The sequence below is a fragment of the Pteronotus mesoamericanus genome, unplaced genomic scaffold (genome assembly GCF_021234165.1).
Source record: "Pteronotus mesoamericanus isolate MK-2021 breed Mesoamerican mustached bat unplaced genomic scaffold, CSHL_Meso_final contig_94, whole genome shotgun sequence".
NCBI lineage: Eukaryota > Metazoa > Chordata > Mammalia > Chiroptera > Mormoopidae > Pteronotus > Pteronotus mesoamericanus.
Genome location: NW_026555285.1, coordinates 7,597,698 through 7,623,096, shown reverse-complemented (window position 1 = coordinate 7,623,096; position 25,399 = coordinate 7,597,698). Strand labels below are relative to the sequence as shown.

The 25,399-nt window shown below is 35.4% G+C and overlaps 1 protein-coding gene across 1 annotated transcript in view; it reads left to right on the top strand.

Moving 5' to 3' along the window:
* DNAJC15 (DnaJ heat shock protein family (Hsp40) member C15) overlaps positions 1–25,399 on the top strand; it is an 86,642-nt gene that overhangs the window by 26,230 nt on the left and 35,013 nt on the right. The window contains exon 4 of the mRNA XM_054586377.1: positions 13,463–13,539. Coding sequence (XP_054442352.1) covers positions 13,463–13,539 — 77 coding nt within the window. The remainder of the gene's footprint in view (positions 1–13,462; positions 13,540–25,399) is intronic.

The following is a 25,399-nucleotide window of genomic DNA, read 5'->3' as shown; positions in this document are numbered from 1 at the left end:
GAGTGTCTTATTTTAGCAAAAGCATTACAAATTTGTGAGACTTAGTTAGCTATAAACAACAACCTCACTTTCAAAGGATAACATACTGACAAATAATTAAACTCAGGTTCAAAAGAACTATGCAAGTTTTCCAGATCTATAAATGCATGTCTCTGATTAAAGAGAACGTGTGTTCATTCTCTGTTTTCTTACTTATGTTTTATTTGGCTAAAGTATTAGTAGATATTTAGCATTCATTCAATAAATAATCATTAAACACCTAGTGCATACCAAGCATTATTGTGTGGAGTAGGATGTGGTAATGGATGAGACAAAGACATTGCCTTCCAGGAGCTTACATTTTTAGTGAGGACAATTGACAAATGAGTAAGTAAGATATATAATATATAAGTGTTGAATGCTTTTAAGAAAACTAAATGAGAGTAAGAGGTTAAAGAATAACAGCAGAGAACAATCTATATTAGTAGGTTGGGGAAGGCCCCTCTGAGAAGATGAGGGAACAGGCCCTGTGAATATCTCAAGAAAGAGTTTTCTAGGCAATAAAAACACTGCAAAAGTCCTGAGGTAGAAATGAGTTTAGCAGCCAGAGTAACTCTAGTGAAGTATGCAAAGGGAATAGTTAGTGGTAATTGGGTCCATATCACTTACGGCCTAATGACTCTGATAAAAACTGCAAATTTTCTTTTAAGTATGATGGAAAGTCTATGGAAGGTTTTGAGTATGGGGGCAATGTGATTTTTTATTTTAGATTATCACTCTGCCTGCTGCATAGAATATTGACGAGAATGAACCAGGGTAGAAGCTGTGAAACCCATTATAAGGCATTGAAATAGTCCAGGTAATAAATGGTGGTAGCTTGAAATAGAGTTAATAGGAATGGAAATGGTTACATAGTTCTTTATTTAAAAAAAATTTTTTTATTGATTTTATAGAGAAAGGAGTCGGGAGCGGAAGCGGGGAGAGAGAGAGAAAGAACGAAACATTGATTTGTTGTTCCACTTATTTATGCATTCACCGGTTGATTTTTGTATGTGCCCTGAACTGGGAATTGAACACACAACCTTGGTGTATTGGGACAGTCCTCTAACTATCTGAGCTGCCTGTGTGACATAGTTCTTTAAATGAACATTATTTATGTGTTTCCATGTGTTTACATATAATAAATGGAGAAAATTTAAGAAATCATTTATCTTCTGTTAGGGTGATCTTTAGTAGATATATTTATAGCATAAATAGAGACTCCCAAGTTTTGTAGAACTACATTATTTAACATTGCAAAGGATGAGAAAGCAAGAAAATGTGAAAATTTTCACTGCTTTGTGGAGGCTCACAGATAGGGTTGAATAGTTCAGGAGATTGTCGTGGGTATACTGAGCCTGGCACCTCCATTTCTTAAGGAGAGAGAAATGATACATGTCCCCCTGTGCCTTTCCTTCTGGGCTTCAACTTAAGAAACATGGCTCTTGATAAATTTTGCCTTGTCTTCACAAAATTCTTACAGTTTGCAGTGAAACATCTTAGAATATCTTTATCAATTTTTTTTTAAAATGTTATTTGCTTCCTCTATACTTTACCATCCTCTTGTTCTTAAATTTCATCTTTATTTTTCCCATACATTTTTTTCTTTTTCCATTTGCTGGAATACTAGAATAATTTTTCATATGGGATGCATGGATGTTAAAAGCTTTAAGTCCTTTGTTAAATAATTTGTTTCTTTTGCCCTCCCTATTAAGTATCATTTTTGATGCTGTCTCCTTGGAATCTGGTGGAGCTAGTAATAGAGAAATACGGATGTCTCTGCTCAGGCTGAATTTCAGTGCCCTTGTATAACCTTTCTCATATACTCACTGCCAGATACTTTTGGTACTATCAGACTCTCAGCCAGATATCCTGGTGTTCTTATTTCTTTGTACATAGCCTCTTTTGATTTTTCTTTTGTTGCTTGTGCTTTTGGTTTTAGGTTTTGGTGATTTTTGTTTGTTTGGTTCTGAAAATTTGGGGGATTTTCACTTTATTATTGATGTTCTGATATTTCACAGAAATTCTTAGTGAGCCTTAATTATATGAAATTGCTTGTCTTTATGTTTTTTCCTTTAATGGTTTTCTTTTTTTAATAGTTTGTTTTTCTAGAGAGCATTATGCTAAGTGAAATAAGCCAGGCAGTGAAAGACAAATACCATATGAGCTCACCTATAAGTGGAATCCAATCAACAAAACAAACAAGTGAGCAAAACAGAGCCAGAGACATAGAAATAAAGAACAAACTGACAACCAGTGGGGAAAGGGGAGAAGGATAACAGGGAAAAGAACAGGAAAGGTCATCAAGGAACATGTATAAAGGACCCATGGACAAAGACAATGGGGGGTGGCAGAGGAGGATTGAATGTGGGAAGTGGGGGTGGGCAGGGCCGGGGAGAGTAATGAGGGGGAAATGGGAGCAACTGTAATTGCACAGAAATTTAAAAAACGGAAAAAAAATAGTTTATTGTTTTTTTTTCCATTGCTATTTATCCCCCTTATCCCTCTCCCCACTCCATCTGCAATCACCACGCTGTTGTCTGTGTCCATGAGTCCTTTTTTTGCTCCATTCCTCTACCCCCCCCCCCCCGTCCTCCACCCCAGAGCTGTCAGCCTGCTCTCTATCTAGTTTGCTTGTTAGTTCAGTTTGTTCATTGGATTCCACATATGAGTGAAATCATATGGTATTTGTCTTTCTCTGATTGGCTTATTTCACTTAGCATAATGTTCTCCAGGTCTATCCATGCTGTTGCAAAGGGTAACATTTTCTTCTTTTTTTATTGCCAAGTAATATTCCATTGTGTAAATATACCATAGTTTTCTTCTATTATCTTTCTTCTCTGTTCCTAGAACTCTTATTACAAAGATATTTGGCCCTTAAGTCTATCCCTTATGTTTCTTAACATTTTATCTCTTCTTTTCTATCTCCTTTATCTTCCTCTATATTCCAGAGTATTTCCACAGGTTATTTTCCAGATCACCAGGTTCGCCCTTAGAAAGGGTCTAAATGGTTATTCAGTCAATCCCCTAAATTTTTTACCTCAGTAATTATTTTAATATTCAATAATTTTTCTTGTTTCTTTATCATAGCAACTTATTCTTTTATGGATGTATTATTCATTTGAATATCCCTAAAAACACTAATTCACATTTTAGGTTCTCTTCTGTTTCCTAATTTATCTCCTCCTTTCAAAGTCAGTTGTTAATTGTTTATCTTTTTTCCCTGAAAGACATATTTATTGCACATTATTAGTGATCATATTTTACACCAAAATTTAATGTATACATTTCTCACAAATAAAAAATTGAAATAAAAGCATCTATCGAATGTATATGCCAATCCAAAGTCCTGGTTTTCAGAATTCAACAGTCAGTCATTATTCTGGTCCTGGACCATAAGTCCATGATTTCCAATAGTTGAGGATTTTGTCAGTAATTGGAACAGAATCTTTATATGTGACAGTTGCTTCCTACATAAAACCCTTCTGGGGGCTCAGTTATTTCATCCTTTTGTTCTAATTGATCAATTGGCTCAGGGATTTTATTTACTGAGACATCTTTTTGTTCTATTTCATCACCTAATGGCTTGCTCTTTTTCCAGAAAAAGAATATCAAGGAGCCCAATATGGTTCAAGTATCCAATGTGTAGATTGTGGACATCTGCCAGTACCGAGACATGGGCTGGTCCAACATATGGCCTAATTGTTCATCTTGGTTGTATTTTCCCCCCATGATGTAGGGTTTGTTTAAATGTTTGATGATCCCTGGTTTTGATTTATGTTTATAAGGACCAAGTTGATTAATACATGTGTCCTTCCTCAGCAGTTTGGTAGGCTTGCTTCAACAGTTGAATTGAGTGAGAGAATTCACAGTGGTCTGTGGATACATAGGTGGGCTATGTCAGTAGCCATGTCTTCCAAAGCAAGGAGCCCAGAGGCAGGCTTGGAACCTCCAGAGTCTAGGAGCAGAGTACTTGATGTAACTGTCCCCCTATCCAGTCTTCTGAGTTCTGAAATCTGATCTGTTGGTACTCTGATTCTTTTGGGACCTGCCACCTGCAATAAGATGCACCACAAGCATATGATTCTCCATTTTAACCAGGGGGCTAAAGCAGCATGAGGCAAGCTCCTTATGATCTGTATTGATGGAATTAGGAATAGCCTATTTCTGCTGTTCTAGTTTAACTAATTACTCTGGTACTATTTTTTCTATTTGTTGACTCTTTCTATTTGTTTTTCCTTAATTTCTGAGAAGTGTATCTTTTTTTCCTCTGGTGATTGGGACTGCTGTGACTTCTGTATGTGCATTCTTATCTGTTTTTAATTTTCCAGGATTTCTCTAAACTTTCTAGTTTGCCACTTGTCCCATTTCTTGTTTCCTAAGCTTATTATGGGTTTTTATTGTTTAAAATAACTGTTTTCTCATTTCAAGTTCACTTTGGAAAGCGAAAGACTTATATTATTTAATCTGCTGATTTGAACCAGTATCCTTTGCTTGCTTTTTAAAGTATTAATGTATGTTATTGACTCAGCTAATGTCTAATTACTCCTAATGTTTTTCCTGGGAGAAAAAACTGAGTAATTGATCTTCTTTTGAGGCTTTTATTTTCCTTTGTGTGAATTTGTCCTTTTCCTTGAATTTTTTTAAATTGAACTTCTATTGTTTATGGTTAAGGGAAATTCATGGCAATAACGTTAATTAAAATCATCCTTCTGTGGCTCTATAAATCAAATAGATTATTGTACATAATAAAAGTTTATAGTTTATGGTAAATGTATTTCTTCTCATAAGACTATACAATGATATAGTCCTTCTCTGGTTGTCTGGAGGGACTTTTGTATTTCAAGCTATTGACTGAGCAAATTAACTAACGACTTTTGTATAACTTGGTTCATTTTATATATGTATCCTTCGTAAGATACATGACACTACAATATTTAATGCTAATTTTAGAAGGAAAATGATTTTGAGTTCTGTTGTTTATATACAGGCGTAGGCAAAAGTTGGTTTACAAAACAGTTATGAGTGCAAAACATAGAGTTTATTCTTGTATTATTATTCTTGTATATGTTTTTTTCCATATAAACAACTGTAAACCATCTTTTGCCTCCTCATATATACTTTATGCATAGAGAATACAAATATAAACACAATCCACATATATGCTGTCTACGAAAGACCCGCCTTAAAACAAAAGATCTACATGGGCTGAAAGTGAAGAGATGTAAAAAAATATTCCAAGCAAATGGACTTGAAAGACAAACTGGGACAGAATACTTATATCAAACAAAATAGACTTCAAAACAAAGGCCATAACAAGAGACAAAGAAGGTAACTACATGATACTTAAGGCAATTGTCCAACAGGAGGATATAACCCTTGTAAACATATATGCACCCAACATAGGAGCACTGAATACATAAGGCAAATCTTGGAGGACTTTAAGAAGGAGATTGACAGGAATACAGTCACTATAGGGGATTTTAACACCCCACTGTCAACAATGGATAGACAAATATTCCAAAGAATCAACAAGGATATTGTGACATTGAACAGCACTCTAGATCAAATGGACTTAATTGATATTTGGAGAACATTTCACCTCAAAGAAGCAAAGTATACATTCTTTTCAAATGTACATGGATGATTTTCAAAGATAGATCACATGGTAGGAAACAACATGAGCCTTAAAAAATTCAAGAAAATTGAAATCATATCAGGCATCTTCTCAGATCACAATGGCTTGAAACCAGAAACTAACCTCAAGGAAAAAACTCAAAGATATTCAAATACATGGAGACTGAATAACATCTTATTAAATAATGAATGGGTTAACAATTAGATCAAGAAAGAAATCAAAAAGTGTCTGGAAACAAATGAAAATAAACAAACAACAACACAAAATCTATGGGACACAGCAAAGGCAGCTCTAGGAGGGAAGTTCATAGCAATAAGTCCTACCTAAAGAAGAGAGAAAAATCTCAAATAAACCACCTAACCCTACATCCAAAAGAGCTAGAGGAACAACAATAAACAAAGCCCAGAGTGAGTAGGAGGAAGGAAATAGTCAAGATCAAAGCAGAATTAAATGACATAGGGACAAAAGCTGGTTCTTTGAAAAGATAAGCAAAATCAACAAGCCTTTAACCAGACTAATCGAGAAAAAAAGAGGACCCAAATAAAATCAGAAATGAAAGAGGAGAAGCAACAACTGATACCACAGAAATGCAAAAGATTGTAAGAAATTATGAACAACTATATCCCACGAAACTGGACACCGTAGGTGAAATGGACAAATTTCCGGAAACAATCTCCCAGAACTGAATCAAGAAGAGGGAAAAAGCCTGAATAGACTGATAAAAACTAGCAAATTTGAAGCAGTAATCAGAACACTCCTAGCACAAAAAAGCTCTGGACTAGATGGCTTCATAGGCAAATTCTACCAAACATTCAAAAAAGAACTAACACCTATCCTTCTCAAACTATTCCCAAAAATCCAAGAAGATGTAAGATTCCCAAACTCTTTGTATGATGCCTGTATTGTCCTAATTCCAAAACCAGGTAAAGGCACATTGAAGAAAGAAAATTACAGGACAGTATCTCTGATGAACATAGATGCTAAAATCCTCAACAAAATATTGGCAAACCAGATCCAGCAATACATTAAATAGATCATATACCATGATCTAATAGGATTTATCCCAGAGATGCAAGGATGGTATAACATTAGCAAATCAATAAACGTAATACTTCTCATAAACAAAATGAAAGAAAAATCTCATGATCATATCAAGAGATGCTGAAAAAGCATTTGATAAAATTCAGCATCCATTTATGATAAAAACACTCAGCAAAGTGGGAACAGAGGGAGCATACCTCAACATAATAAAGGCCATATATGAGAAACCTGCTGCTAACATCATACTCAGTGGGCAAAAACTGTTTCTCTTAAGATCAGGAACAAGACAAGGGTGCCCACTTTCACCACTCGTATTCATCATAGTCCTGGAAGTTCTTGCCACAGCATTTAGACAAACAAAAGAAAAAGAAAGCATCCAGATTGGAAAGAAGAAAATAAAACTGTCATTATTAGCAGTTGACATAATAGAGTACATAGAAAACCCTATAGACTCCACCAGAAAACTACTGTAATAAGTAACAGGATACCAAGTCAGTATTCAGAGATTGATGACATTCTTGTATATCAAGAATGAATTATCAGAAAGAGAAACTAAGAGAAAAATCCCATTTACTGTAGCAACAAGACAAATAAAGTACCTTGGAATAAACTTAACCAAGGTTCTAAAAGACCTTTACTTGGAAAACTATAGAACACTGAAGAAAGAAATTTAGGAAGATACAAATAAATGGAAGCATATACTGTGTTTATGGATTGAAAGAATTAATCTCATTAAAATATCCGTGCTACCTAAAGCAATCTATAGATTCAATGCAATTCCTATTAATATAACAATGGCATATTTCACAGATCTAGAACAAATACTTAAAAAAAATTTCTATGGAACCAAAGAAGACCCCAGATAGCTTCAGCCGTCCTGAGAAATAAGCACAAAGTTGGAGGGACTGCAATACCTAATATTAAACTATTTTACAAAGTCATTGTAATCAAGACAGTCTGGTACTGGCATAAGAATAGACACATAGATCAATGGAACAAAATAGAGAACCCAGAAATAAACCCTTGTTTCTGTGGTCAATTAATATTCGGCAAAGAGGGTACGAGCATTCAATGGAATAAAAAACAATCTCTTCAATAAATAGTGTTGGGAGAACTGGACTGGTACATGCAAAAGAAAAAAAAGAAAAAAAAAGTAACTAGACTACCAATTTACACCATACACCAAAAGAAACTCAAAATGGATATAAAGGACTTTTATATAAGTTGTGATACCATAAAAGCCTTAGTGGAAAACATAGGCAGTAAAAAAAATTTCAGACATCTCATGTAGCAATATTTCTGCCAATATATCTCCTAGGGCAAGGGAAATAAACAAATGGGACTACATCAAATTAAAAAGTTTCTGAATAGCTAAAGAAACCATCAAAATGAAAATGGAACCCACTGTTTGGAAGAACATATTTGCTAATGATATATCTAATAAGGGGTTAATTTCCAAAATATATGAAGAACTCATACAACTCAAGACCAGGAAGACAAACAACTGAATTGAAAAATGGACAAAGGACCTGAATAGACACTTCTCCAAGGAGAACATACACATGCCCCATCGACATATGAGAAAATGCTCAACATCACTAGCCATCAGAAAGATGCAAGTTAAAACCACAATGAGATACCACTTCACACCTGTCGGGATGGCTGTCAGTAAATCAACAAACAAGTGCTGGTGAGGATGTGGAGAAAATGGAATCCTAGTGCACTTTTGCAGGGAGTGCAGACTGGTGCAGCTTCTGTGGAAAACAATGTGGAATTTCCACAAAAAATTAAAAATGGAACTTAGGACCCAGCAATTCTACTGCTGGGAATGTACGCTAAGAATCCTGAAACACCAATTCAAAATAATCTATGCACCTCAATGTTCATAACAGCACTATTTACAGCAGCCAAGTGTTGAAAACAGCCCAAGTGTTCATCAGTAGATGAGTGGATTAAAAACTGGTGCATTGACACAATGGAATACTATGCAGCAGAAAGAAAGAAGGAAGTCCTCCTACCTTTTGAAACAGCATGGATGGAGCTGCAGACTATCCTGTTAAGTGAAATAAGCCAGTTGGCGAAAGACAAATACCATATGACCTCACTTATAACTGGAATCTAATGAAAAAATAAACTAATGAGAAAAATAGAACCAGAAACATGAAAATATGGAACAGACTGATAGCTGTGGGAGGGGAAGCGGGAAGGTGAGATGGTGGAAGGGAGGGGAAGGGATTAGTCCACGAACATGAATGAATGACTCATGGACATGTACAATGCAGGAGGGATTGACTTTGGGTGAGGGGGGGTGGGTTGGATGGAGGGGGACAAAAGGGGAAAAAATCAGGACAACTGTAATAGAATAAACAATAAAAAATAATAGAGAAAAATGCAAATAATGTGTAAGATTCAGAGTGTATATCAAATAGGGTAATAAAACTAGTGGTATCCCATTGTTTCTGTTGTTGGAAAGTCTATTAGAAAAATATGACCACCTATTTTGTCTTTTTAATAATATAGTTGTTCCTTATTACAATCATCTCATTTTTATGGATCTAAACATTTCCTTGGCCAAAATGGTTATGCATTGCATTATATCTATATATCCTAATATAATGCAATATTGGTATATTATTTGTAAGCTTTAAAGGGCCTTTTATCAATGGTTACATTTTATGGAAGGGAGTCAAAGGGTATAGAGTTATAATTTTGTGCTTGCTCATGACACAGATACTAATTTAAACAATAATATATTTTAAAAACTGACAAAAATTGTATTCTATTTGAAGTTATGTAATATGAAGCTTAAATATCATATAGTTTAGCAGGCATAATTTTTTCTGAAGAAATGTGCTCAGTGCTATAAACAGTTTTTCCCCCCTGCCTGCTTTTCTGTATAAAGCCCCCAAATATTAAATTTGTACCCTCAAAATCATCTAGTTATTTTAGAAAGGTTATAATGATTGTATATGTACAGACTGACTTCCTCATAACTAGTTCTGTGTTTTAGGATATGAGCCACATCCAGATGCTAGAATTGAAGTAGGCTTTCCTGAGCAGCTGTTTCTACCTGGGCAAAACTGAAAGTTAAAAAAAAAAAATGCTCAGATAAAATACTTTATTTTACGGGTAATAAGCTATGTGATGATAGTAGGAATGACAGTTAATGAAACTTCATCAATTTATGTTTAATTTCGCTGAAAATTTGAAACTTTGTGGCTCCCTAAGGAACTCAACAGAATATCGGAGTATGATACACATCTAGGAAAAATTTGGGTCTGCGAAGAGAAACCTTAAAACCAGCTATTCTTCTTTTAAACCCCCTGTCCATATATATTTATATACATATATAATTATGTCTATATTTTCTTTGTATCCCTTATTCCTTTATATATTTTCCTGTGTATATGTGCATGTACGTGTGTGTGTGTGTGTATAGTCCATGTAAATATGTTTATTTAAACCATTTGATTCCCTTTTTCCTCTCACAACTTGGTGTGAGGTATTTTTTTGTTCTTTTACTAAATTGTAAATTACCTGAAACTCGGAATAGTACATCATATTCCTCGCAGTATTAGTACTTTGATAGATTATCATTTATGTGATGAAGGACAGAACTTGACCTGTCTCATTTTAAAAGTTCTCAGTACATAGTTGGTGCTAGAATGTTTGTTGAATAAATTATTACCTAGTAGAAATCTATAACAAGATGTTCAAAGAGAGCATCTTATATAAGAGCAGCTTATATAAATTTAACAGATCTGGCTCCCTGATACTCATTTGCTTTTTCAGAAGATTTTATTTATATACTTTTAGAGATAGGGGAGGGGGGGAGGGAGAGAACCATCAGTGTGTGGTTGCCTCTTGCGTACCTCCCAGCATGCCGGCACTCAATCTATTGAGCCACACCAGCCAGGGCTTGGGGCTCACTTTTTTAAAGCTCTGATTAGTTCCTTGTTTTCTTTTGTTTAGTCCATTAAAATAATCCTTTACAGGTATCCTGTGTTTACTGTTGAAAATTTAGAAAGTAAAAATAAAGATAAGAAAAAAAGTTATGCATAAAATCCCACCACCCCAAAACAATATTTTGGTATATGTACTTTCAGATTTTGTTTTATGCAAACATACACTTTATTTTTTCTTAGAAAAAGATGGGTTTCATGTTTTTGGAACATGTATGCATTCAATAATATATTGCTTTTTTTCCTTCTAAAAATTGAGATCATGGGTCCTGTTTCTCTGTTAAGAGGTCCTGAAGAGTTGTCTTTACTTGCTGTTTCCCATTCCCTTCCTCTTGTTTTCTCATAAAATCCCTCTAATCAGACTGTCACTCCCACTCCTGTCAAAATTTTTGACTGCTAAATACAATAGTCAATTCTCAGCTCAAATCTTACTTGACCTATCAGAAGTGTTTGAGACTATTATTCACTTTCTCATTTTTGGGCTTCTGCTTTTCTCCTATCTCACTGCTGGGTCTTCTCAGTGTCCTTTACTAATTCCTTTCCATTACTATTCCACTAAACATTATAGTCTCTGGGATTCAGTCTTTGGACTTATTATCTATGCTCACTCCTACAATGAGATACCATCTCACACCTATCAGAATAGCTATCATCAATAAAACAACAAACAAGTGCTGGCAAGCATGTGGAGAAAGAGGAACCCTTTTGCACTGTTGGTGGGAATGCAGGTTGGTGCAACCGCTATGGAAAGCAGGATGGAGATACCTCAAAAAGTTAAATATGGATTTTCTTTTGACCCAGCAGTTCCACTTCTGGGAATATATCTGAAGGAACCCAAAACACTAATTTGAAAGAACATAAGCACCCTGTGATCATTGCAGCATTATTTACAATTGCCAAGATATGGAAGCAGCCCAAGTGTCCATTAGTAGATGAGTGGATAAAACAACTATGGAATGTTAAAACAATGAAATACTACCTAGCTGAAAAAAGAAAAAAAATTTACCCTTTGGGACAGTATGGATGGACTTGAAGAATGTTATGCTAAGTGAAATAAGCCAGCCAGATACCACATGATTTCACTCCTGTGGAATCTAATGAACAAACTGAATTAACAAGAAAGATGAGAACAGGCTCTTTGATGGAAAGCAGGATGGAAAGGGGTGAAAGGAATGAGCAAAAAGGAGAAATGGCTCATGGACATGGACAACAATGTGGGGATTGCTGGTGTGAGGAGGGTATAAGGGGACTAAATGATAATGGAAAAGAAATACAATAAAAAAAGAAAAAAATAGGTGATCTTATTCAATCTCATGGCTTTAAATGCTGTCTGTACACTCATGATTCTCACCTGTTATCTCCAGGTCAGACTTCTCCACTTAGGTATTTAATAGGCACTTCAAACTTAATCTAACCAAAACCAATATCCTGATATCTATTACCCACAACAAACAAACAACTACTCCTACTCTAAGTCTTTAAGTGGCAGTTCAAGCCAGAGATCTTAAAGTCATTTACAGTTTAAGTTCTTTGGAAGGCAGACCGAGACAAAGATTAGCAAGCTGTTTATTAGAGAGTGTTCCTAGGATCAACAGCTCTAGAGGGGAAGAGAAAGACAAAGGATAGGGGGATGGTTTAGGCTGCGGTACAGTCTTAACAAAGGCCTCAGCCTATGCCATGAGGAGCTTGGAAGCTCAGATGGCTCATTGTAGTTGGCCCAAGTTATGGCAAGGAGCCATGAGACTAAATGACATCACATGGGAAGTGAATATATAGGAAGTCCAAGGACAGAGCTGTAGATAACTACTCTGAAATAAACTGCCGTGTCAACCCCGTTGTAAAAGATTGCTCTGGGAACAGGCCATGAGCTTGACTTTCTTCAGCCAAGCTAATTCCTAAAGAGTTTGTTAGCTGAGTGCTCTCTGTCAGCATCAGCCCATGTCTAAGGAGTAAGTCCTTCACTTCTGAAGAAGATTCTGCCTCTCCTTTTCTCATATCCCACACTTAGTGCACCTAACAAATAGGTTGGTTCTATTTCCAAAATACATCCAGAATCTGACCACTTTTCACTTCCTCCTTTACTACCACGTTTGTACATACCACCATCATCTCTTGCCTAGATTTTTGTTACACCTTCTTAACTGGTCTTCTGCTTTCACTGTTGCGACTTTCTTTCTGTTCTCTACACAGTAACCCTTTCAAAACAAAGATTATGTTACTCCAGGGCTCTGGCTTCCGAGAATAAAATTCTAAATTATTTCCGTTGTTTACAAGGCTCCACAATCTGGGTCTAATTACCTCTCTACTATTATTCTCCTTGCTCATGCTTCCCCAGCCACATTGACCTTTCAGTCCAGTTTTCTGGTCTGTTGGGTTTCTTGCCTACTATCTTGACATCTTTCCCACTTTGTCAATTCCTCCTCTTATTTCTCTGTCAGACAGTGTAGTAGGTTAAAACAATATCAGTCATATATTAAATGACTTGGTCAAGGTAATCCAATTAAAAAATTACTGCAGGACTTAGAAAAAGTTCAAGCCTTTTATTCTGTTGATCTCTTATTCTTTTAGTTATATGTCAGTGTAGAAATACTGCATTTGAAAGTAAAAAAAAATGATAATGTTTTTTAAGTGTTCATCTTGGTATTAGTAAAGGATCATCTTTTAGTGCGTCCCCACCCCGTCCCCGACTTTCAAGATGACTTCTAGTAAAATGCATTACTCTTACTGCTACTATGTGATGAGATTGAGGTCATGCCACCTCATACATGGAACTAATTGTTTCTTGTTCTTTTTTCCTGTACAGAGCCTCTCATCCTACTATAAAGGAGGATTTGAACAGAAAATGAGTAGGCGAGAAGCTAGTCTTATTTTGGGTGTAAGGTAGGTGTGCTGCATAAATATTATTTTCTTCTGTAGCCACGTTTGTATTGAAAATGGAGAAAATGTTACAATAATGTTGTCCTTATATTTTAAATTATAAATAAGAGGCAGAGAAGAAAATACCAAGTTTTTACATTTTAAAACCTGATATCTTAGAGAATATCTCACACCTCCTAAAAAAATAAGGCAAAGTTGTGTCTATTCCTTAACAAGGAGCTATTATATTTCAATGCTAAAGTTTCAAAGCAAGAATAATATTCCTTATTGTGACACTGAATTCTTTCTGGATTCAGTTTTATAATTTGATATGTATTATATTTTTTATTATAATATGGACTCCGTCTCACAGTTCTTTTCTAGTTCCATAATTTGACATCTAGCGTATTTTATTATACTTCTTTCACCTTAGTATGCATTTATTGTTTTACGTTAGACAGTATAGGAGAAAGTTAATGATATTGTATGATTACTGTGTAATATCATTTAACACTTAAAGTTAATACTTTCTCTACCATAGATTTACCAATAGCTGCATTCAGATTTTTATCTGATGTTCCTTTAGAGCTCATGTAATTTATATAGGAGTTCGTTATATGTCATCTACAACAAATCCCCTGGTGATATTATCAACATAATTAAGTAAATCATGAAGTTCTACATTGGCATAATATTTTTAAGACTTTATTTATTTTTAGAGGGAGGGAGAGAGGGAAAGAAACATTGATGTTTGAGAGAAATATTGACTGGCTGCCTCTTGCATGCCCCCAACCCGGGACCTGGCCCACACTGCAGACATGTGCCCTGACCAACCTTTCAGCTTGTGGGATGATGCCCATCCTACTGAGCCACACCAATTGAGGCAATGTATTGGCATAAATTTTAAAATCTCTATAGACTAGCAGATTTTTAAGTCCAAAACATTATATTATTTCTTATAACTTAGCAAAAAAAAAAAAAAGGGATAGGCAGGGGAGAAAATAGCTCATTTTAGCTTGTGCTTTATTTAAATATAAGAAGAGGTGAACTCTCTCTTTCTCTGAAAAAGGAAAAGAAAAATTATTTTAAGTAGGGGAACCAAATTAGCAAGTCGGTTACATTGCTAAGTATTTATTGCTTTGACATTATTCAGAATAGCCTTGTTATTTTTTTTTAACTTTTATTGGGCGCCCCCACAACATCCCATTCATAGTCTTGAAATGTGAATATGAAACACATTATAAACTAAGGGGGTACCCCATTCCTTAGAGTCCTCCCAGTTGCCAAGGACAAGGAAATCAGTTGTTCCAGACACTCAGTCTGCCAGAAAAATAGAGTGGTGATTCCCTTTATAGGAGAATGCCCTAAGCCCTTCTCTTGAAGTGGCTTTTATTGAGAATGATATGCTGATATGCTCAGGGGTATACAGCATGCATGCAGACCTTACCAATCAATGCCTAAAGGCTATGTTTACAGAAAACAGAGACCATAGATAACAACTGAAGGAACACAGAAATTTGCCTCAGGTCAGGGTCTGGTAGACAGGGTGGTGCCCATTGGGCCCTGAAACCTGGGAAACTGATCTTATCCTATGCTGAACCCCAAACATCAGTACTCATTAACTTGAGGGCATTGTTAGCACAGTAAGTTTCATAGGATTTAATGCATTCCTTTCCCAGGCCTAATTGCCCCTGGACACCACCCGATCCAGTTTAGGGATGTACCTGCCTTTAGTATTGTTTCACTGACCCTGTCAGGTGGGTAGAGCAGAGCAGCCAAAAGATAAGGAGACTTCTTTCAGATAGAGTGAGGACTTCAGCCATGACAGAGCCATTGGGTGAGGGTCTTTTGCCCCCTCTCCATCTTCCCCAAGTCCTTCCCTGCTAGCCCCCATGCAATTGTGCCTGTTTTAGGTTGCCCCTGCAGTCGAGGGGTCCTACCCGTCATTGACTAACTAGCTGTCCTCCTGGGCCAAGAAGGGTGATGTGAGTGAGACACGGGCTTTACCCCTGCCAGGAGGACAGGTTTTGTCTCCTCAAAACCTGGCCTATTTTCCCAAGGCCTCCTTGCTCAGCTCCAGCCATGGGACCCTGTCGCCTGTTGGCATGGACTCATGAAACGAGGCGGGACGGTTCCCAACAATAAACCAAACACAAAGGTTTTTGAGAATATCATTTCATATCAGCCACGGCACTCATATAGTTAGCACAGGTAATTAGAAGTTGACTTAAGGTACATTGGGTGCGTGGTTATAAAGTTAAGAGCACAGACTCTGATAACAAGTAAATCTTGGTACCAATACCAATTTTACCACACACTACCTACATGGCCTCAGTTTTATTATTTGTAAAATAGAAGTAATACTAATTTCTATTGTATATGGTATTCTTAACATAACCCTGGCAGGGTAGCTCATTTGGTTAGAGCATCATCCTGACAGGCCAAGATTACAAATTCCATCCTGGGTCAGGGCACATACAAAAATCAACCAATGAAAGCATAAATAAGTAGAACAACAAATCAATCTTTCTCTCTGTCTGTCTCTCTCTCTTTCTCTTTCTCTCTCTGTCTCTCTTCCCCTTTCTCTCTCTCTCTGTCTCTCTTCCCCTTCCTCTTTCTCTCTCTCCCCCTTCCTCTCTCTAAAATCAGTAAATAAAATGAAAAAAAAAATTCCTGACATACACATGGCACTTACTAACTACTGGATAAACGCCAACTAAGCAAAAACAGATTCTTATCCTGATTCTATCCCTGAGGGATTGCATTGTATGATCTTGGTCAAATTACTTTTAGCGTTTCTGTACTTTAGTCTCTTCGTTTTTGAATTGGAATTAATAATACCTAGCCTTGTTGCAATAGTATAAATTGATAGGCTGATACCTTTTTATAAAAGTGCCTGTGAAATAACAGGTGCTGAATAAATGTCGGCTTCTCTTCCCATCTCCATCATGAATGCAGAAGCTAAATATTCACTCTTAACCTGTTAGTTAGAAGGGTAAAACTAATTTGCTTTCCTCTAGCCATTTCTTTCATTAGGTAATGTTTGTTTTGAGGAGATTCTTCAAGATGTGAATACATTGTGTTGTTCCATTTTCTGTGGTCAATGAATCTAAACTGCTTACCCTATAGAAAAAGTAGGTAAAGGAAAAATGGAGCAGACTGTTAATTTATTTTAAAAATACTCTATGTGCTACTAGATGATACAGTACATTTTACAAAGCCTAAAATATTTTACTGTCCTGGAAAATTGTTATTATACCTGATATTTTCTGAAATGATGCACATTTATGACTTTCAGACTTTCTGAAAGTATCTTTGGAACTCTGTTTAAATGTTATTCAAAAGACCAATAGTAAAAAAGATGAATCCAGATCCTGTTCTTTTGCTGGGTTGGGGAATACCACTCACTTCCACACACCCACTGCCTCACTCCCAGCAAAATGTGTTCTAGGGAGCACAACTTGAAATGGCTAATCTAGGCAACATATTATTTAAAGTTACATTTTCAGTTTCATGGTGAAATTATCTACAGGGAAGTAAATTAGAACGACAGTTAATTTTTGTACTATATTTAAGAACTAGAATTCTCCCATCTTGTGTAATCTTTACAACAACAGATAAATGTATTAAAATATATTAAAGTCTGAGAGACTTAAAGAAAAGGGGATAAACTTGGCAGGCAAAGGATAATACTCTCTTCATCCCCAGAGCTCATCACTAGGAGTCTGATAATTATTTTCTTAAAGGTAGAATATTTAGAGTGGCCACACTTGTGCAAAAGAACTTTCCACTGACTTCAGTCTAGTTCAGTGGTAGGCAGGCCTCAGAGTATGTAATATTTAGGGGAGTTTTATATACAAAACAATGTGCATTGTTATTTATAGGCAATGCAAATGATTTTCAAGGGTAATTTTGACTAAAGTGCTAAATTTTGTTTTACGTGCTAAATTAAAGCTTAATATCCAGAATAAGATGCAACTTAACATATATATTCCCTCCTAAAACACATGAAATGGAAATTTGGATGAGCAACCCACATTTCATTAGCTTTATAAAATAAGATTTTTAAAGCTCTCCTTTATTTTAAGATTTTCTACAAAACAATAATCTTTTAAATTGTTAGTATTTATTTATACAGAGCTATTATTCTTTCAAGGAGTTTAACTTTTTATAGCCATTTATTTACATTTGGAGGGTAGTATAAATTGCATTAAATACCTATTGCATATTTAATACTAGGTAGTATTTTAAGATCCAGATCCCAACTTCTCTCCTTAAGTAGTTCAGTTTCACCTACGGAGACATGTCAAGTATATATACACAAAACTAGAATACATAACTAATAAATGAAATAAGTGTTATAAAGCACCAAAAAAGGGGAGGGGAATGATAAATGTAAGTGAACTACAGGACATTAAATCATACAGGAATTTTTCTTAGTAACATCTTTTTTATTCTGAATAGGCAATTAAACAATAAAATGTTCATAGCCCTGGTGGCATGGTAATGACTTTTTTTCCTCAAAATTTGGTAATCTTTGTAATCAAACAATGTCTGTTCTGGGGAGGAATCTACAAACCAAAAAGTAAGTTAGAAGTGGTCCCTAAAAGACTTCTACAAACAGCCAAAAGGAATACTCTTAAGTATTTATACTAAAATGCTTATTACATATTTATTTTTATTTAAAAAAATTTGAATATCTCCCAAGATTTACTGAGATATAATTGGCATGTAACATTTTATATTAGTTCAAGGTATATGACATAATGATTTGATATATGTATATATTGTAAAATGATTACCACAGTATGTTCAGTCAACATCCTTCACCTAACACAGTTACAGATTTTTTACTTGTGATGAGAACTTTTAAGATTTTCTCTCTTAGGAACTTTGAAATATACCACCCAGTATTGTTAACTATAGTAACCATACTGTTCATTCTATCCCCAGGACTTACTTATCTTACAACTGGAAGTTGTACCTTTGGACCACCCTCATCTGTTTTGCCCCCACTCCCCGACCTCTGGCATCTACCAGTCTGTTCTTTGTTTCTATAAAATCAGCTTTTTTACACTCCACATACAAGTGAGGTCATACAATATTTGTCTTTCTCTGACTTGTTTCACTTAACATAATGCCCTCAAATTCTATTCATGCTGTCACAAATGACAAGATTTCCTTTTTTATGACTTATATTTCTTTTTAAATATTTAAATACATCATTTAAAATAATATTTTATTTTACATATATACATATACATATATATATAGACATATATATAATCTCACACTTTCTTTATTCATTCATCTGTCAATGGATACATAGGTTGTTTTCATGTCTTGGCTATTGTAAATAGTGCTGGACTGAACATGGGGTGCTGATATATCTCTTTAAGATAGTGATTTCTTTTCCTTCAGATATACTTGTATACCTAGAAATAGAATTGCTGGATTACATGGTAGTTCTATCTTTAATTTTTTGAGGGACCTCCATACTTTTCCCATAGTGTTTGTACCAATTTACATTCCCACTAACAGTGTAAAAGGGTTTCCTTATCTCCACATTCTCATCAACAAAATGAGATTCATTTTGTGATATTTTGTGTTATCGCTTGTCTTTTTTTATCTTTTTAAAATTTTTATTGCGTATTTTTCCAAAACCATTTATTACCCTTATACTCTCTTCTACCTTCCCTCTTTCACCCCCCTGCAGTCACCACACTGTCCATGTCCATGAGTTTTTTTCTTTGTTTCTCGATCCCTCTACCGCCTAACCACCCCACCCAGAGCCTGTCAGCCTACTACTGTCTATGAGTCTGTCTCTATTTTGCTGGTTAGTTCAGCTTGTTCATTAGATTTCACATATGAGTGAAACCACGTATTTGTCTTTTTCTGACTGGCTCATTTCACTTAGCATAACATTCTCCAGGTCCATTCATACTGTTGCAAAGGCTAAAATTTTCTTCTTTTTTTATAGCCAAGTAGTATTCCATTGCATAATGTACCATAGTTGTTTTATCCATTCATCTACTGATGGACACTTGAGCTGCTTCCAAATCTTGGCTATTGTAATTGACACTGCAATGAACATAGGGGTACTTATCTTCTTTGGAATTAGTGTTTCGGATTTCTTTGGATAAATCCCCAGAAGTGGAAACACTGGGTCATAAGGCAGTTCCATTTTTACTTTTTTGAGATCCTACAAGAAAATTAAGGCCAATATACCTGATGAACATAGATGCTAAAATCCTGAACACAATATTAACAAATGAAATACAACAATACATCAAAAAGAGCATACACAATGATCAAGTAGGATTTATTCCAGGATACAAAGTTGGTACATTTGCAAATCAGTAAGTGTGGTACACCACATAAACAAAGTGAAGGATAAAAACCACATGGTCATATCAATAGATGCAAACAAAACATTGCATAAAATCCAGCACCGGTTTATGATAAAAACTCTCAGCAAAGTAGGTATGGAGGGAATATACCTAAACACAATAAAGGCCATCCATGTATGACAAACCCACTGCCAGCATCATACTCAACAGGCAAAAACTACAGGTGTTCCTCTTAAGATCAAGGTAGGGTTGTCTGCCTTCACCTCTCTTATTTAACATAGTACTGGAAGTCCAGCCATAGTAATCATACAAGAAGAAGAAATAAAAGGCATCCAAAGTAGAAAGGAGGAAGTAAAACTGTCATTATTTGCAGATGACATGATACTGTACATAGAGAACCCCAAAGATTCCACCAAGAAAATTCTAGAACTGTTAAATGAATTCAGTAAAGTTGGAGGGTACAAAATTAATATCCAGAAATCAGTTGCATTTTTATATGCCAATAATGAACAATCAGAAAGGGAAATCAAGAAAACAATCCCATTCACTATTGCTTCAAAAAAAATAAAATACCTAGGAATAAATCTTGGTCTTTTTGATGTTAGTCATTGTAACAAATATGAGGTGATATCTCATGGTGGTTTTGATTTGCATGTCTCTGATGATTAGTGATATTGAGTATCTTTCATGTACTTGTTGGCTTTCTGTATGTTTTCTTTGCGAAAATGTCTGTTCAGGTCCTCTGCTAATTTTTTAATTGGCTTATTTGTTTTTCTGATATTTACTTGTATATGTTATTTATATATTTTGTATATTTACCCTTTATTGGATTTATGATTTGTGAATACCTTCTCCAGTTCACTAGGTTGTCTTCATTTTGTGAATGGTTTTCTTCGTTGTGCAAAATTTTTTTAGTTGGATGTAATACCATTTATTTATTTTTACTTTTGTTCTGTCCTAAGGAGACTGGTCCAAAAAAAATATTGCTAAACCCATGTCAAAGAGCTTACTACCTATATTGTTTTCTAGGAATTTTATAGTTTCAGTTCTTATGTTCAAGTCTTTAATCCATTCGATTTTTGTAAGTGGCATTAAATATCAGTCCAGTTTTACTTTTTTGCATGTGATGTAAGAAACTGTCTTTCTCCATTGTATATCCTTGCCTACTTTGTCATAGAATAATTGACCATATATCTATGGGTTTATTTCTAGTTTCTATTACCTGTGACTGTTTTTGTGCCAGTAGAATACTGTTTCGATTACTATGGCTTTGCAGTATAGTTTGAAATCAAGGAGTGTGATACCTCCAGCTTTGTTCTTTTTTCTGAAGAGTGCTTGAGAAAATCTGGGATTTTTTGTGGTTTCATGCACATTTTAGAATTCTGTGTTCTAGCCTATGAAAAACGCCATTGGTATTTTTATGGGTATTGCATTGAACCTGTAAATTACTTTGGGTAGTATGAACATTTTAACAATATTAGTTCTTCTAACCCAAGATATAGTATATCTTTTCAATTATTTATATTGTCTTCAATTTTTTTTCATCATTACCTTATAGTTTTCAGAGTACAGGTCTTTCACCTTCATGGTTAAATTTTTTTCCTAGGTATTTTATTCTTTTTGATACAATTGTAAATGGAATTGCTTTCTTAATTTCTGTTTCTGATAGTGTATAGAAACAGCTGACTTCTGCATATTAATTTTGTATTCTGTGACTTACTGATTTATTCTTACAGCTTTTCAGTAGAGCCTTTAAGATTTTTCTTTTTTTATTATTATGCAGTCTACAAATAGTGACTTTTATTTCTAACTTTTCAATTTAGATATCTTTTATTTTTCTTGCTTGATTGGTATGGCTAGGACTTCCAATAGTATGTTGCATAAAATTAATGAGAGTGGGCTACATTGTCTTGTTCCTGCTTTTAGAGGAAAAGCTTTCAGCTTTTTACCACTGAGTATGAAGTTAGCTGTGGGTTTGTCATATATGGCCTGTACTATGTTGAGGTACGTTCCTTCTATGTCCACTTTGTTGAGAGTTTATATTATAGTGGATGTTGAATTTTGTCAAATGCTTTTTCTGCATCAGTGGAAATAGTGATATGATCCTACATTTTGTTAATGTGATGTATCACATTGATTGATCTGTGTATGTTGAACTATTCTTGCATCCCTGGAATAAATTCCACTTGACTATGATCTGTGATCCTTTCAATGTATTGTTGGATTCTGTTTGCTAATATTTTGCCGAGGACTGTTTAAAATCTGTGTTCCTCAGGAATATTTGCCTGTGATTTTCTAGTATCCTTTTCTGGTTTTGGTATCAGAATAATGCTGGCCTTGTAAAATGAGTTTGGAGGTGTTCTCTCTCTTCTCTTCTAATTTTGGAAGTGTTGAGGAAGATTGATATTAATTCCTCTTTAAATGTTTGGTAAAATTAAGGCATCTTACCTTTCCTGGGAGATATATTTTTTATATATACATTTACAGTTGGCATTCAATATTATTTTATATTAGTTTTGGGTATACAGAATAGTGGTTAGACATTTATATAATTTACAAAGTGATCCCCTGATAAGTCTGTTACCTGGTACTGTACATAATATTTCAATATTAATTGACTATATTCTCTGTGTTGCTCTTTACAGCCCTGTGACTATTTTGTAACTACCAATTTGTACTTATTAATTCCTTTACCTTTTAACCCAGTCCGCCAAACCCCCTCCCATCTGGGAACCCTCAGTTTGTTCTCCATATCTATGAGTCTGTTTCTGTTATATTTGTTAATTTATTATTTTATTCTTTAGATTCCACATATAAATGAAATCATATGGTATTTGTCTTCCTCTGTCTGACTTATTTTAGTTAGAATATACCCTCTAAGTCCATCTATGTTGTGGCAAATGATAAGATTTCATTCTTTTCATAGCCAAGAATATTGCATTATGTATGTGTACGACTACCTTTTTATCCAATCATCTATTGATAGGAACTTAGGTTGCTCCTATATCATGGCTATTGTAAATAACACTGCAATGAACATAGGAGTTCATATATCTTTTTGAATTGCTGTTTTGGATTTCTTCAGACAAGTTCCCAGAAGTAGAATTACTGAGTCATAACATAGTTCTGTTTTTAATGCTTTGAAGAACCTCCATAGTATTTTCCTTAGTGGCAGTCCCACAAACAATGCACAAGGGGTTCTCTCTTTTCCATATCCTCACCAACTCTTGTTGTTTGTTGATTTATTGATAATAGCCATTCTGACAGTCTTGAGGTGATATCTCATTGTGGTTTTAATTTGCATTCCTCTGATGATTAGTGAAATTGAGCATCTTTTCATATGTTTATTAGCCATCTGTATGTCCTCTTTGAAGAAGCATCTCTTCAGGGCCTCTTCCTATTTTTAAATGGATTGTTTGTTTGTTTATTTGTTTTGGTGCTGAGTCGTAAGAGTTCTTCATAAATTTTGGGTATTACCCCCATATTTGATCTATCATCGGTGAATGTCTTCTCCTAATTGGTAGGTTGTCTTTTTTTTTGTTTTATTGATAGTTTCATTTACTGTGCAAAAACTTTTTAGTTTGATGTGGTCCCATTTGTTTTTCTTTTGCTTCCCTTGCCCAAGGAGATATATAAGAAAAAATATTACTAAGAACAGTGTCTGAGAGTTTACTGCCTATGTTTTCGTCTAGGTGTTTTATGGTTTGGGGTCTTACATTTAGGTCTTTAATCCATTTTGAGTTTATTCTTATATATGGTTTAAGAATGTTGTCTAGTTTTACTTTTTTCTTTTATCTGTACAGTTTTCCCAGCACTTTATATTAAATAGACTGTCTTTACTCCATTGTATATTCTTGCCTCTTTTGTCATAGATTAATTGACCATATAGGTGTGGGTTTATTTCTGGGCCCTCTATTCTATTTCATTAATTGATCTGTGTGTCTGTTTTTATGCCTATACCATGCTGTTTTGATTACTAGGGCCTTGTATAGTTTGATATCAGATAGCATGATGCCTTCAACATTGTTCGTTCTCAAGATGGCTGTGGCTATTTAGGGTCTTTTGTGGTTCTGTATAAATTTTAGAATTATTTGTCCTAGTTCGTCGAAAAGTGCCACTGGTATTTTGATAGGGATTGCATTAAATCTATATATTGCTTTGAGTAATTGACATTTTAATGATGTTAATTTTCCTATCCATGAGTATGGTATATGATTCCATTTATTTGTACCTTCAGTTTTTTTTCTTCTATGTTTTATGAGACATTTTACCTTCTTGGTTAAATTCATTCCTAGGGTATTTTTGTTGTTGGTGGTACAATTGTAAGTTGATTGTTTTCTTAATTTCTTTTCCTGATAGGTTGATATATAGTGTTTATATAAATGCAAGCTGTTTCTAAATATTAATATTCTATCCTGCTACTTTACTGAATTCATTTTTTAATTCTAATAGTGTTTCAGTGGAACCTTTAGGGTTCTTTATATGTTGTATTTGTATTATATCAACTGCAAATGACATGATGCAAGTGACATTTCTTTCCAATTAGGATGCATTTTATTTATTTTTCTTTCTTTCCTTTTTTTTTTTCTTTTTTCTTTTTAGTGGTGTCAAACAATCACTATTTTATTCTCTCTCCTGGCTCTGGATCAGTTGGGCTCAGCTCGGAGGTCCGTCTGTTGGTCTTGCTTGGGTTTCTTACGTGGTTGAAGTAAGATGGAGGCTGTGCTAGGATCATGGATGCCTGACTGGGGCGCTAGGTCAGCAGGCTGTCTGTCCCTGGCCATGTGAGGTTTCTTGTAGGGCTCCCCAGCAGGGTAGCCTGAGATGGTTGAATCCTGTGGGTTACAAGGAGTCAGGCCAGCTCAGACTCCTTGTGGGGGAGTAGGTTACAGCAGAGTGCGAATACTAGAAGGCACACCATGGAGGGCTGTTGTGATTCAAATGGTCTGTACAACAGAATCCCATAGACTGGGGACCTAGACAAAGGACAGTTCTTTGGGTACCGGCACAGTAGATTTTCCTGGTTCTGACCTCACACAGTATTTCTCTTTGGAATAGAGCAAAGCTTGAATTGGCTGAGGGAACTGGGCTTCTAAGTGGTGTCTGAAGACTAGAGCAGAGAGCCCCTCAGGAAGACTGAACTGGCTGAGGACAGACCTGAGACACCCAACTCAGCCAGAAGTGCCCTTGTCGATGACAGAACACCAGCAGACCTGCATCTGGGCAAGTCAGGCCCACGTGTCTCCTCCAAAGCCTAGGGCAGGGCCCTGCAGTCTGCTGTCTAAAAACTTTGGGCAGGCCTGACATCCCTGGCTGCCTTCTCCATCCAAGGGTGCATACTCCGGGATATCCATGCACATGGGCTTGGACTCCACCACCATGTCAATGGTTCTATTAACTTTTCTTATTTGATTGATATGGCTAGGACTAGCAATACTTCCAGTATGTTAAACAAAAGAGTTTGCTGTGGGTTTGTCATATATGGCCTTTATTATGTTCAATTATGTTTCCTCAATTCTCACTTTGCTAATAAT